General features: G+C 34.2%; 7 protein-coding genes across 7 annotated transcripts; 3 read left to right on the top strand and 4 right to left on the bottom strand.

Annotated features, from left to right (window-relative positions):
* Positions 1 to 122: 122 nt before the first annotated feature.
* Positions 123 to 859, top strand: RO3G_03031 (uncharacterized protein; the record flags this gene model as incomplete). The annotated part of the gene is made up of 2 exons (XM_067657622.1): positions 123 to 200; positions 527 to 859. The coding sequence occupies 2 exons, from the start codon at positions 123 to 125 to the stop codon at positions 857 to 859; spliced, it is 411 nt and encodes a 136-aa protein (XP_067513723.1).
* Positions 860 to 1029: 170 nt separating this feature from the next.
* Positions 1030 to 2272, bottom strand: RO3G_03030 (uncharacterized protein; the record flags this gene model as incomplete). Its single annotated transcript, XM_067657621.1, has 4 exons — positions 1030 to 1156; positions 1211 to 1308; positions 1680 to 1874; positions 2171 to 2272. The coding sequence occupies 4 exons, from the start codon at positions 2270 to 2272 to the stop codon at positions 1030 to 1032; spliced, it is 522 nt and encodes a 173-aa protein (XP_067513722.1).
* A 385-nt stretch (positions 2273 to 2657) lies between these two features.
* Positions 2658 to 4580, top strand: RO3G_03029 (uncharacterized protein; the record flags this gene model as incomplete). The annotated part of the gene is made up of 1 exon (XM_067657620.1): positions 2658 to 4580. The coding sequence occupies one exon, from the start codon at positions 2658 to 2660 to the stop codon at positions 4578 to 4580; it is 1923 nt and encodes a 640-aa protein (XP_067513721.1).
* Positions 4581 to 5719: 1139 nt separating this feature from the next.
* RO3G_03028 (uncharacterized protein) lies at positions 5720 to 6426 on the top strand (the record flags this gene model as incomplete). The annotated part of the gene is made up of 5 exons (XM_067657619.1): positions 5720 to 5730; positions 5932 to 5983; positions 6043 to 6115; positions 6192 to 6273; positions 6408 to 6426. The coding sequence occupies 5 exons, from the start codon at positions 5720 to 5722 to the stop codon at positions 6424 to 6426; spliced, it is 237 nt and encodes a 78-aa protein (XP_067513720.1).
* A 118-nt stretch (positions 6427 to 6544) lies between these two features.
* Positions 6545 to 7599, bottom strand: RO3G_03027 (uncharacterized protein; the record flags this gene model as incomplete). The annotated part of the gene is made up of 2 exons (XM_067657618.1): positions 6545 to 7506; positions 7554 to 7599. The coding sequence occupies 2 exons, from the start codon at positions 7597 to 7599 to the stop codon at positions 6545 to 6547; spliced, it is 1008 nt and encodes a 335-aa protein (XP_067513719.1).
* A 1700-nt stretch (positions 7600 to 9299) lies between these two features.
* Positions 9300 to 9788, bottom strand: RO3G_03026 (uncharacterized protein; the record flags this gene model as incomplete). The annotated part of the gene is made up of 1 exon (XM_067657617.1): positions 9300 to 9788. One exon carries the CDS (start codon positions 9786 to 9788, stop codon positions 9300 to 9302), a length of 489 nt encoding a protein of 162 aa, XP_067513718.1.
* Positions 9789 to 11611: 1823 nt separating this feature from the next.
* RO3G_03025 (uncharacterized protein) lies at positions 11612 to 12317 on the bottom strand (the record flags this gene model as incomplete). Its single annotated transcript, XM_067657616.1, has 2 exons — positions 11612 to 12043; positions 12093 to 12317. The coding sequence occupies 2 exons, from the start codon at positions 12315 to 12317 to the stop codon at positions 11612 to 11614; spliced, it is 657 nt and encodes a 218-aa protein (XP_067513717.1).
* Between the last annotated feature and the right edge of the window lie 2636 nt (positions 12318 to 14953).

The following is a 14953-nucleotide window of genomic DNA, read 5'->3' as shown; positions in this document are numbered from 1 at the left end:
AATTGTGAATTATGCAAAAATCCACACAAATCAATTAACGATAGAGGCACATTTACCAAGGCAGATGGTAGGCATTAAATCACTTTTAAATATGCTCATGTAACTCCTTTCTTTATACTACTATGTCACTGGTAAGAAAGCGATTTTTTGAGGCTCGGGGTTATGGATACATTGAAAAAACGTGCATGGAACTGCACAAGGTAAAAATGAAATACTAATCAAATCATAGTGTTACTTGGTAATATACATTAACCATAAATCGTATTCAATGCATGAATAGCTTCTACAAATAATATTTAGTAACAATACATTCTGTTGGACTGAAGTTGAAGATCTCCAAAGCTTAATACGATTAAAGAATATTTTTATTTTAAAATAACCCAACTGAGCACATCATCACTTCTGGGATTGAATTGTCCGGGTCAGATCAAAAAAAGGGAGATAGAACTAAAAACCTTTTTGATAGTCAAAAAGGAAAAAGGAAAGGGAAGGGAAGAGGTAGAAAAGAGCTCTAGATCTTGTCTAGAAGAGAGTTGTGATAGCTGTAAGGGGGAGCGAGCTCAAAAGACTCCAAGAAATTGAGGTCTATGAGCCCAGATTGGAGAAAGTAGTTAGTGACAGCGTTGTAAAGAGGAGCCTTGAGACGGTGGAAAGCAGAACCAAGTCGTTGGAGGAACACATGTCGAGCAAGTTTAGTTTTTCTCTCAATGGATTCGTTGAGAAGTGTAGGATCACGAATGATGGAGGGGCTCAGTGGGTCAAAGTCGTCACGAATAGTGATTTTGTGTTTGTACAGCTGAAAACGGAGCTCAGGTTCGAAACCGGTATGGATAAGGAAGCTTACCACATTTCGATCTGAATATTGAAAAACTTTTGGTCGTTATTTTTTATTGGTCGAATTTAGTTGCCGGTTTGGTCGAAATTGAAGTGGAAATACAGTAGTAAAATTGCTAAGGTTAAGATGAAATAAGGCAATATCAGTTTTTTCATTTTTATTTTTTAAAAAAAATCAGCTTCTAATATACAAACTCACACAGCTTTAGATAAATCACAGTTATAGTCAAAGAACACGTCTATAAAAGGGTTAATCGACAGGGTTATGTACATAGATTCATCTACAGCTTGGAGGTTGACCTTTCTAGTGTATGTTTGAAGTCTACAATAAAATTTGTTTTAGTAACTAAGTTATCCACAAAGCATATTTACTTACAAATTATAAAGAACCTTGCAGCAAACTCTAAGGTTGTCATTGCCCATGTGCTCCAAAACTATTTCCTCGGCATGCCCATTTTCATTTGTCGCCAATTTCTATAGAAGTTATCGTTAGTCATGCATCGCTTCATTTTAGCCATAGTTTATAGTTACATAATAAACATCGTTGATCAATTCATGCTCCTTATTCGAGATTTGATAAAAATATTCATTTAAATTGAAATCACTGAGAAGCTCCAAGTGAACAGGGGGGAAACGATGTGCTGCAGTCATCGTTACCGTCAAATAGGAAGGTGTGATTTATGGCCATTTTTTCCTAAGTTACATAGGGGTAGAAATTGATGGTGCAGGCTAAGAGAATGCCTTCGGAAACCAGCCAAAACGGCACTAATGTCAAAGTCGCCGATATTCCACTATGAAATATAAAATAGGTAAGACGGAGAAATGTGTTGTATTTGCTCACATACCGTAGGCTTCAAGTCATCAATCTCATCTTCTGATGTATCTGTATTTGGCTCGTATGAAGATTGGGACTGTTGGGAGGAAGACTGGGAAGAGGTAGCCTCATTTTCAATCTCTGCTCTTAAGCGTTTGTTGGAAGCAGTTTTAACGAAACGCTGTGTTCTTAGAGTTTCGATTTCTAAGTGTCTTTTGGTTTCTCTCTAAAAAAAATTATTAGTTATATGACACGTTATATTTGGCCTCTTTAACTAACTCGTTCGCATTTTAATTCGATATCGTCAGTAATATCTTTGCATATTTCCAAAAGGCTTGTTGTGGGTGCACAACGCTAATAAAATTTAGTGGACTGTTTCAAACTGTCGTCTTGCTTAAATGTATTACCTTTTTAGTTTATTAAATAAATTAAAACATAAAGTCACACGTCATAATAAGAGGTATGCTTTTACTGCTGACGGCAGAGCCTTATTTTTTTTGAAAAACGGAGGTAATAATGTACATTGTCAAAAATATACCGCCAATGGGCTCGCCAGATGAACAGCATAACGTAATAACTGAGTATGAGCAACTTTGTATTGACAACATGTTCATAACGTCTCATTTTACTGAGAATCTCGTGGATGTCTTCTGGATTGAATTCCAAATAAGGTACAAACCGAGAGAGAGCTTCTTGCCATATCGGCCATTTGTAAGGGCAGGAGATCACTAGGTGATGAATATCTTTTCTGGGAGCCTGACAAAGTTTGCAAGCACTTGAAACGTCCGAATTGAAGAGTTTTAATAAACATTAAAATTTTCATTCATAAAAGAAAAAGAAAAGAATAATGTTTAATTTTTAAATACAGATCATCCAGTAATATTTCGAGATCCTCTCATTTTCAGCTTAAAAACGCTGCACAATGCCTTTTCCTTTTATGGGTTCATTTTGTCCATCCGATCATGTTTCTGTTTTGAACTTTTTTTTTTATTATTATTTTTTATAAAACATGCATTCCAACATGCAAATGCAATCTGTTTCTGGCATCATCACACAAGTCCAGAGTACACTGGGAGACGTACCACCGCCACTTGTTGGAGCTTCAGTGAATGTGATCAAAGACAAAGTTTATGTATTTGGAGGCCGTTTGGCATCAACAAGAAAGATGACCAACTATTTATACATTCTTGATCTCAACACACTTCAGTGGATTAGACACATACCCCCACCAGACTCGGATGAAGCACCTCAAGCACGCTACTTTCACTCTGCCAGCGATTACAACGATCAATTGATCATCTTTGGCGGCATGGGTTACTGTCAATTCTCACCCGGTGATCTTTCTGTGATGGACGATGTGGCCTTGCTGGATGTCCATACACTTTGCTGGAAAAAGGTGACAATCCAGCCCTCACTTTATTCACCTCAACCAAGATATGCCCATTTATCGACAGTGATAGAAGATCGATTGATCATTTTGGGAGGACAAGACTTGGAGAACAATTATTTGGATGAGATGAACATTTTGAATCTCAAAACGTGGGAATGGGAAGCGATCAAGGCATTGGAAAAGCATGTGGGTGCTTACCGATCGATGGCTGTCACTGTGCCATTTATAGTCAAGCCAGAAATAGAGAAGAATGAGGAAGGGATGAGGACGATGGTTCAAGAAAAAGGAGGTTGTAGTACGTTGGGTGTTTACCTTTATACCAATTCGAATTTTGGAGATGTCCAGCGAGAATTACAAGTCGTTGGATCTGACTTTTCTATTGAAGATTACACTGGCTACATGACTGGATCTTCTTTACCACCTGGCATTCGTTTCCCTACAGGTTATGCTCTTGGTGATCATCTCATCCTGTCAGGTATCTATTTGGTTCCTGGTGTTCAGACTTATTCCATCTGGTCCATGGATCTTTCTAAGCTGACTTGGACACGTATCGAGACAGGTAGTGTGTTTCAAACCGGTTCATGGAATCGTGGTGTTCTCTATGAAGATCGAAATCAATTCTTAGTTTTCGGCAGTCCATCTCGTAATTTACTCGAGGATTATGGTCACCGACAACACAACTTTGATCACATCGCCCTTGTAGATCTTGAGGCCTTTGGGGTTTACCGTCTCCCCAAGATCACTTGCTCTTCCCTGGCACAAGAAATGGGACTGCGTTTGCTTAATGAGCCAGCTGTGTGCGACTTTTATATCATGACCTTGGACAACCAGACGATCTCTGTCAACTCTGCTGTCCTCTGTCAGCGTTGGCCTTACTTTGCTAAATTGATCGAGTCGTCCGAACCAAAAGGTCGTTATCTCTCCTTTCCTTACCCTCAAACAGTCGTGACCGCTCTACTGCAATTCATCTACACAGACCATCTCTTGACCGCACAACAGTATCAACCACAGATCCTATCTCAGCTTTTACTTTTATCAGACATGTATCAACTTCCCCGCCTTGGCGAACTCGCTACACACGCACTTCACCAAATGCTCAACATGTCAACCGCACCTCTCATTTTCGAAACAGCCGCCCTATCTCACCATACCAGTCTTCAAATACGTGCACTGAAAATGATGATTGCTGCTAAAAAAATGATTCAACAACAACAAAATCACACAAGGCCGCGTACTTTATCTACACCCGGTCCTTCTTCTCCATCACTTCAACTACCCATGACATCTTCTATCTCGAGTGATCAACGATCTTCTCTACTCGACTATCACAGTAATACAGCATCACCCACCTTGCAATCTTTCAGAGCGCGGAAACAGTCACTGGGTAACAGCAGTTTGAAGAAGAGTGGGTTCATGCAATCAGAGGTTGATATGATTCCTGAATCTGGCACGGTAACACCTAACGATAAGCCATTGAAAGAAAAGAAGAAGAAGAAAACATTTTTGGAAGCATTTGGAAAGATATCCTCTTCCTTTCAATGAAGCAACCCATCATTTGTTATTATTTTTATATTATTTATATAAGTGCACACTGTAATTTTGTATTAAAGCATTCCCCCCTTTCCCTTTTTTATTATTTTGTAAACCATACTTTACACCTCTCTTTCTTTCTATAGCTTATACTCAATCAGAGAAATCTGTCTGTTTAGATGAATGTCTTTTTTTTATTTTTTATTTAAAAAAAAAAGTCTGTCGCTTAGATGCCATTGTTATCTAAAAGATTATGACGCATGTCCAACCTGATGATGGATTCTTCATTGGAAATAAGAACAGAGACGGACTCAAGTCACTGTGTACAAGGAGTGTTTGAAAACAGGTCTTTAGAGGGGGGGGGATATTCAACTGAATAGACCAAGGCTTCTTTTGAGTTCGTACAACAGCACTGATGACAACACACCCTACAGTGTCATCCGGAATAGAGACATGTGCAACTTCACATGGATCATTCACCGATAGATCAAAGATTTGATGAAAGTTATTCTTGAAAGGCTAAAGGGCACAGGACAGGACGCGTGCTTGCCACTGGTCCACAACTCAATCTATTTTAGTGATCTGCTTAGAGCACGATTTTGAGTACATTATTTGTATTCAGTTCATTCAGCATTGTAACCAGAAATCGAATATGAAAAGACGACGAGGTGTCTTGACCGTGTTTGCTTTGCCAGTGATGTGTTCATATTCTAGAATTCAATTTTATTTGGTATAGCCAACTTTGTGATACGGTAAAGTCAGTCATTGTGTGTTTGGAATGGTTTCAAGTTGATCTGATGTGTTGAATAAAGTGGGATTTACGTATGACAAGGCTGGAGGAAATAAAAAAAGATGTGCTACGTTTGATTTGTTTCGAAAAAGGCTTTTTTTTTTTTATAAACAATCAATTTTCGTCAATTTGGAAAGGATGTACATGTTTAAAAAGAGTCCTAAGCGAGAGGCATAAGAAAAGAAAAAAATAAGCTTAGTCATGTTTTCAATTGTAAGCTCTAGCTACTTGCACGGTAGCATAGAAAGTGAGATGGATAGAATGAAAATATCAAGTTCAAGCATGACATGATCACAAAGCAAGATTTTCTTTTTTTTGTCAAGCTTGCATGAAAAAAGTTTAAAAGTTGATAACAAATCATATGAAAAATAAGTAAGTAAAGTTTGTATTTCCTTTACACATGTCCTACCCTTTCTCTCCTTATTTTCCACATGCTTGTATTTCATCTTGAAACTAGGACAAGCAAAAAAGAAGGGAAATAAGCTTCTTAGATGAAATTGCTGTGCTTTAAATAGTTACATTTTTGGAAAAAAAGAAAAAGAAAAAAAAAATTCAGACTAATTTTTTTTTTAGACAAAAGATGTCATCGCAGCAAGATTCACCTTCCTTTGTAGATGCTTTAAAGGTGAATAAAAAGCAGGAAAAGATAAAATGCTGTTGTTGAATAAAATAAACAATTTGTAGACAATAAAACTTGAAGATTTCAAGGAAGTAAACAAGATTCCTTGTTCTCGTAATGCATTACTTTATGGCATGGGTAAATTGACAAAGGGGAAAGAGAGAGAACAAGTATACTAAAGGTTTGAATTTTTGGGGGGCTTTTTTTTATATAGCTGCTGGTGTAACTATTGGAGCAATTCGTTTTATGTCTAAACGTAAGCTGTTGAGAACATGGAATAAGACAGAGATACTCAAGTTGAAAATAGGTATTGTATCCACTTCTGCCAATTGGGCAGTGGGTACCTTTTGTGGTGTATCTGCAGTTTCTTTTGAAATGTGTCAGATGGAAAGAAAGCAAAAACTAGAAAAACTACGCATGATTGTCAAAGCAACAGATTCTCAGCGTAATGAAAAATTAGTGATCACAGAAAGAGGAAAGAACGGTGCGTTTGATGTAGTGATCGAAACACCTTCAAAAAAAGAATAAAGATACTTCTTTTTCAAAAAGAATGAGACTTTTATTCTGTCAGTTTTGTTTCAATAACAAGTGTAATTGAGATTGAATGGATTGGAAAAGAGGCAAGAGGTTACTGTGGATCTGCTGAAGGGTCAAGCGAGATTTTTCAGTGACCGAAACATCTGTACGAGCCCATTCAGCCTTGATGACATCCAATTGTTCACTAGCCAAGCTTAATTGATGCTTGATCCATTCTCGATCAGTCAAGGTAGAGAGCTGCTGATGAACTTGAGATGTCCATTTTTGAATGAGTTCTGTCGTTTGCTGTACACGAAGGTTGAGAGAAGAAGGTAGACGTTCTTGAGCGGCTTGACCATAAACAACCAAGGTCTCTTGAACCATTTGAAGCTGATGAACAGTTGACTGAATGAGACCATTAGCTTGAGCAACATTTGCAAGTTCCTGACGAGATTTAGGAAGAGCATGATTCAATCGTTGAGTGAGCTTGAGCATTAGATCATAAGCACGTATAGCTTGATTTTCAGAATCCATTGATTTGGTTTGCGAAAGGTCATCCTCTTGAGAAGGGGGAAGGTAGGTTTCTATCGTACCTTCCAAATGATCAATGACACGAGTCAGTTGTCGATTGAATCCACCTGCAATAACATGCGCAGGATAAGTCACAGTCTGAAGGGTGTTGTCCACCTTGGCCTTCACAGGTTGCTTGATTGCATCAATGACTTCAACACTAGGTTGATCGATAAGAGGTACCTTGGCTTGAACATAATCCAATGAACGACCACCATAAAGATCCAGATGAGGTTCAAGATATTGTTGATAATATCCTTGAATGTACTCTGGTTGTTTTTCACTTACATATTGAAAGGTAGATAAAGTCCATCGACCAATAAAAGATTTATTTGCCACTTCTTGAGCTTTAGAAACACTGTCTTTCACGATAGGAAGGGAAGTTACGCGTTCAATAAAGTGATCTTGATGTTTACCATTGGCTTTGATATAACCATTTTCACCTTTAAAATATGTTTAATAAAGACAACCACTACTCAGCTTAACTTACCATCTTTTGTAGGTGGTTTAGGATGAGCTACGGTCATATTTACCATGCTTTTGTTTCAAAAAGAAAAGAAAAAGAAAAGAAAGGGAAAAAAAAAGAATAAGCCTCTCCATCTCTTTTTTTTTTTTTTTTTTTTTTTTTTTTTAGAATATAAATAAACATTATTCAATGTACACATGAAAATAAAAAAAAAGATGCGTGAGAATGAGTGACGTTTATTTTAAATTTGACATTGATTTGATGAATCCCCTTCTCCCCCTTTTCTTTATTTTTCATATGTCAAATCAATCATATTTTGGCCAGTGCGTGCGGAGTTTGCTTTCATATCAACTTTACTCCCCCTCTTTTCACTTGCACTGTTAATTAAAAATAAAAGATTTTCAATACATTTTGGTTTATGTTTTTCTTGTTTGTTTGTCGTACAATAATCTCTTTTTTAAAAGTAAACTGTTTATACTTTGAATTGGAGGGTAACAATAAAGCATTTGTGATATTTGAATGTAAGAAAAAGTCTAGGTTTTCACAAAATAAGATCTGTTCAATTGACTGAGACTAACACAAAAAATCAAGTTTTTATTTTATTTTTATTTTAAACTCTATTTAAACAGTAAAACGATCACTTTGATTAACCTTATCAGCAACACAAATAAGTTTGAGAATATTTGATGTGAATTTGATAGCGCCTTTCAAACTAATGGAGGTTATCATATGATAATGCACATCTAAAATAGCAAAAGAGATAAGGATTTTAAATGTCTGTATTACTGACAAAGAAGAAAAGGTTGGTTTGTAATAAACAAACATGCTACTGTGCACAATCTAGCATTCCTATTTACATGAATTGGTTTAAAGAGAATTTATTTGTCTTTTTTTTTTTTTTTTTTTTTTTTTTCGTTTCCATAGTTACTTTTTCTTTTCTGAGGATGAGCGTACCTTGTCTAATTCCTGTTTATTGCAACTGGGAAGAATGCTGTATTTTTAATAATCAATAGAAAACCAAGGGGACAAAATTACCCTCGGCACAAGAATTAAAGTTCTTGTGGGTGATACCCTTACAATTTGATTTTATTATCATTTTTAAATAAATTATATGGATTGCTTGTATGAATTGAAATATGATTTACACACAAAGTTTTATTTCAAAAGATTTATTTTCAAAGAGAGAGCGTAGTGAACACATAACAAAGAAGAATGAAAAAAATAAAAAGCATATTCTTGAAACAATCGAATGATTTTTAGAACTTTTCAATTGACTTTTTTATCCTTACTTTCTCCAAAGTTTAGTCTATCATGCTTAGCTACTTGATATTATCCATCGTAATATCACTGTCAATAACAAATATCATATCATTCAACTGAATTTTTTGAATATAGAGTTCAATGATACAATCGACTCATCATCACTATAGCCAACAGAGAGATACTTTTTTGGTACAACACTTTAAAGTACCACCTTGTAAAATCTAATTCTACTTTTGGTTAGATTTAAATAGGTTATGTGTCAAAAGTATAGATTATTAATCAATTCTTTTCTTTTTATTCTTTACTTGGATTTATTCAAGTCTATTAAACCATCAAATAAACAAAGGTACAAATTACATATCTTTACAAACTATCATCAGCAAAAAAAAAAAAAAAAAAAAAAAATAGCTCAGCACCTTTAAGCAAAGGTGTGTTTAGAAATAAAAAAAAAAACCTGAGTTTAAATATAAAATTCATGCTATTTTTTATTTGCTACATCAAAATGGCTTAAAGAACAATGTGATAAACTTCAACCGGGATTTGTTCAGGTCTTTTCACTTTTTTTCTTTGTCTAAACTTATATTGTGGGGATCTTTTCCCACTAGAAGATATTACTACATCAGCTTCAGTCAATTCATCATCCTCTTCTTGTTCTTCATCTTCTTCAACAATCGCTTCACTTTTATTATCGTCATCTGTCAATTCTTCTAAATCATCATCTTCCAAGAATTGAATGATTGAATTCTTTAAAAGAGAAGGAAACCAATATTGTTCTATATCAGAGTCACTTTCTGTATCGTCGTCATCTTCTGAATCCATCAGTGAAAGAAAATCATACTCTGTCAATTGGTCTTCATTCAATATTTCATAGTGTGATTTTTCTTCTAAAGGAAATTCGGATGCTTCTGCTTCTGATATTTCATGAATAACAACAGAGGTTACTCTAGTTCCATCACTGCTTGATTTTGTTGTATAAGACTGATATTGATAGCTCATACTTGAAGAAAATAAAAGAAAATAGAAATGAGCTATATATTTTTATATCTCCATGACAACAAATCTCCGCACAAAGAGCAGAAAAACCTTAAATAACGTCATCACTTTATTGCTTTTTCTTTGCTTTTAATAAAACTTGTTCACAGTTCTTTTCAATCGTAAACTTTGCTGAATCATTAGCTAGTCCAAGCGATTTGGCACTTTTAAAAAATTTGTAAATAAAAGAAAGGATGGATGTGTAAATCAATCACTTACAAATAAAATATATCAAATGGATTACGAACTTCAGATACTGATTCTGTACCACTCGATATGATCCATTGTCTACCTTTTGTGTAATCAAACAGTTGCTTTGCTATTTGTAATGTATACAGTTTAGCTTGTTTATCTAAAAAGAAATATTAGTAGTCTATTCATTCTTTTCTTTATCTGTTAAACCTTTTATTGCTGGTGCATAACATATTTCAAAATAAACACATCGTTCTAATGCTCTTTTTATATCTAATGAATCCAATTCAAATGATAATCTTTCATCAAAATGGAATGAAATAATATCAATCTTTAAAGTTGAACAAGCTGCTTGAAATAATTCACTATTTCTTGTTTTTAAAGCAACTAAATCATATTCTTTCCTTATTCTCTCAATATCTTCCTGATGATCATTACTGTGAGCCTCTAAAGCCACAAGTTGTACATTTACTTACATTATCAAATGGTATGTCTGTATCAATAGTAACACGTTTAATGATAGTCAGTGGATATTTGGTATTGAGAGTCGAAGTGTCTATCACTGACGGTTTCTGAACCTTTCATTTCTCCTCAATTAGTCTTTTATTTATTTATTTATTATCCTTTTTTATTAAACCCACTCACTTTGTTAACATTGTCTATTGTGTAATTAAGTGCAATTGTACATTCGTTAACTACATTTAAACAATACATCAGTTCAGTTCATTCTCTTTTCTTTTGCTATTACACTGTGACAATCGAGAAAGGATAAGTTTAAGTTTATCGAGTATGATACGATCTGGTAGAAAAGGACATGGTATATTGAAATCATGATACATTGTACGTGAAAGGGAAGAATGATTTTAAATTATCCACCCAAAAAAAAAAAGGATTACTCTGTTAGAAATGTGGCTTATAAAACATGACAAGTTCATGCAGTAAGAAGTTTTGATCATACATCTTATAAATAACAGTAGGTTTTGTGTGTCTATTGAATATCTAAAGAGGGACAATACATCAAATAACGGTAGTGGATCAAATGGACAAGCCTTTTCCAAGATACTGAACAAAATTACAGGTTTTTAATATTTATTCTGCTGGCTTTGTATTCATTACTGCTTAGTGAAACTTGATTTTAAATAGAATTAGCAGGCATACATAGAGAAAAGGATCACTTTTATCAAAAATAATACCAAGAAAAGGGATTACTAAATATTAGTCTCAAGACCATTTATAGTGTAATGATTCAAATGTAGGAGAGAACTATCATCTGTTTAAACAAGAACTCTTTAATTGGTGATCAAAAAAAGAAAAGGACAGGTGGGGTAATGCCTGGGAAAGGCTGATGTGTGTTCACTTTTTTATTTCATGAACCAATCGGAATTGAAAAAAAAGGATTGACAAGCTGCCTCTCTGTTTTTTGGGGGAGGAGGAGGATGAGAGGAAAAGTGTGATTGGTGTTGATAATAAAAAGACTGTTCATTTTATTTGATTGACTAGGTTTCATTTTTATGATCAACCTGTCTTTGGGTCAATGAATTAATGGTTTATTAAGTAAAGTATTAAAAAAAATATGTGTAAAAGGAAAGAATGCTTTAATTGAGACGTCCAATGGGTAAAATAAAGTGTGAAGAGTCTTTGGTTAATAGACCACTGAGAGCGTTATACCAGGCTATGAATGCTGTGACGACACCTAGTGCACCACCAGCAATTTGACAATTAATAGAATTGTTGAGTTTACCAGCAGTCAACATGATGAAGGTTATAAACAAGAAAAAGAAGAGAGAAACAAGCCCAACACTTGAACGATGTGAGGCAATCAACATGATTCCTGTGAAAATAGTCCATCCGAGCAAGTAATAACCCAAAGATTTTTCCAAGATGGCTGTGTTACCATTGTAACTTCCAGTGATATTTGCACCTGGAACAAAGATCAAACCAAAAGATAACCAGAAACCACCATAACTTGAGAATGCTGTAGCACCAAATGTATTTCCTGTTTTGAATTCCCACATACCAGCTAAAAGCTATAATTATATTAGATTTCGGTAGAAAATTATTTCACTTGATTCTTACTTGAACTAAACCACCATAAAAGAAGGCAAGACCAGTAACGACACCATGTGGACTGGTAGCAGGCAAGCCAGCACCAGCATTATGAAGAGACAGTACAAATGTTGTCAAAGCGAAACCACAAAGACCTAGTGGACCAGGATTGGCAATCGTAGGTGCGGCTATGACAGGCACATGTACTGCTGGTTCATATTTATTCTCAGTGTCTTGAAGTTCAACTGTAGTCATTTTATTTTGTGGCCAAGTGAAGAAAGTTTAAAAGAAAATAGAAAATAATGTGTCATTTTTATACTTTTTATCAATTTCCTAAAAAAGAAGGCACAAGAAAAAGCGTAGAGAAAAAAAGATTTTCAAGGAGACCAAGGGTAAAAAAAGAAAAAAAAAAAGATGAGGTATAAAGCTTATATCTAAATTGCCCTGTTTTTAAGCTCATTTCTTTACTCTCTTTCTATCATTCTCTTTAATTCACAACTTGACAATAAAAAAATGATTTGAGGCTCAAGTAGAATTCACATATTTCCTGATTGAGATCCAAACCTCTGTTGTTTAACCAAAAAGCTCTTTGAGTTGACAACAAGTACATAATTTTCTGTTCTTTTCTTTATTTATAAAATCATCAGCATATTTCATTCCTAGGAACAGGTTGACTTTTTTCCATAAAAGAAATTTACATTTTTTTTTTCTTCTTCTTTCTTACCCCACATTGTGCTACATCAGCCCATATTTTTTTCTTTATTTTTTCCCTTGAATGTCACTATTCAACTTTCGGTACTTTAATCCCACTTGAGACACGATGGGATCAGACGCCCGTTTGCTGTGCGTGTGAAAAGAGAAATCAAAGAAATGTAAGGGAAAAAAAGAACTTTGAAATTTTTTTGATATTTAAGAAACAACCAAATCTTTCATGACATACACACACCATCCGTCAATTTTGTAATCGAATTATCCTCTGTAAAAATCCTTTTTTTATTTTTTGTATTCACAAGTCGGAGGTCATTTTAAAGAGTGTGCTTTTCAACCAAAAAGAGTTTTTCCCGTCATAATCACTTTTAAAAGATTACCTAATCTATCGGATTGATTTTTTTTTCTTGTTGTTGTCCCTCCCCCCCCCCTTTTTTTTTGTGTGTGAAAAGGAAGGAAATAAGGATGAAAAAATCAAGCAGTCATTGTTTGTATAGGTTAAAGTTGGAATAGAAAGTAAAGAAAGGTATTGCACAAGAGATCATTAATCAAAATTAAGACTATTTTAACTGAGAAGAAGAATACTCCAAGGGTGCTGTTTTCAACGATGGACGATGTTACTGTATTTTTTTTTTATTTTTTTGCATAGCAAAGGGCTAAACCAATGTTTTGTATGAGAAAAGAAAGAATATTTCGGATAATCTTTTTGGTAGGACAAAAAAAAAAAAAAAAAAAAGACAAATCATCTCCCCAAGATCTGGGTATAGTAATTATCTCAGTGATAATTGAAGCTTTTTTATTATTGTTATTGTTATTGGTACTTTTTTACTTTAATTTTCTATGTTTCTTTAACTCTAAAGTAAAAGCCAAATATAAATATTTTTATTCAAGCATTCATAAAATTATATTTTATGAGAAAAGTCCATCTTCTAGTATATCGGATTCTATAGGCTTTTGTTTGCCTTATTCTCTTGGTTTAAGATTATATGAATAGACAAAAATGTAGACCTCTGTAATCCTGTTCTTCAGTATAATCCTATAGTTTAGATTCCTATGCTATCCTTGACCAAGTAAATAGACATTTCAAACCATGACAGTCAAAGAGCATTCATGATGATATAACAACAGAAGTAACAACACTGGCTACATAACTGCAAGCGAAATACCACAAAGGATAAATGGAGGCGGATATATTACAGCCAAAGACTCATATGTACGTTATATATCACTGGGGTCAGTTACAGTTATAAAAAACACTTTACATGATATAAAAAGCAAATCACAAAAATGAATAACTAAAATCCTAGTCGACACAAATTGTATATTCACTAGTCCATAGGTTACATTTCATTTTCATTTAACGTCGTTGTTTTGAGCAACAAAATGCTGCATCTTTTTTTTTTATTTTTATTTTTTTATTTTTTAAAGCTGTCCTGAACAAAGATCAAAAGCAAGAGGTAGTTTCAAATGGAGCATTTTTCTTTTCCATTTATCATACCAAGTTGAACAAAAAAGCTCTTTCCCGAATTGGCTTGGTCAGATCAGCCAAATTTCAAAAGTATCGTATGTGGTCACAATTGGTTTGGTAGCTTTGCTTTCAGTTTTATAGCGTTTGTTGTTATACTCATATCTATCTACTCAATAAAGATATACAAAACCAAAGGAATTCGTCTATAAATAAATAAAGTCTTTTAATAATTTTAAATGGTTTGGAGGTGCTGAATTTCTCAAAAGCTTGTATTTTGTTGAAATTTAGCTATAAAGCAAAGCAAATACAAAAGGATGATAACCTTTATTGTGCCATCGTTTTAAATAAACAAAGAGTACTTATGCACCCATTAAAAGCAGTGAGCTATTTCACTTTTTCCTTCTTTCATAAAAAATGTGCTTAACTAATAATAAACCTGATTAAAGTATGATGCTGATATGATGTTGATAAAAAAAATAGCATTTACATTCATCAAGTTGTATATAATGCTTTCTTTTCTGTATCGCAAAAGCGATAAAATCACAAAATGTTCTCCCCCTTTTTTTTATTGAATTATATACATATATTTTGAGATTTTGAAGCTCCTTTTTCACTGATAAGACAAAGTCAACAAGCCCCACTCTTTTCAGCTTAACATGATTTCGTAAAACAGCGCTATGTCTAACTTCAAAGTGTATCTTGACCATTTTGATCA

Source organism: Rhizopus delemar, genomic scaffold, assembly GCF_000149305.1.
Source record: "Rhizopus delemar RA 99-880 supercont3.2 genomic scaffold, whole genome shotgun sequence".
In the NCBI taxonomy this organism is placed as follows: Eukaryota; Fungi; Mucoromycota; class Mucoromycetes; order Mucorales; family Rhizopodaceae; genus Rhizopus; species Rhizopus delemar.
The sequence above is the reverse complement of the archived record's forward strand: the minus strand, read 5'-3'. Positions and strand labels throughout refer to the sequence as shown.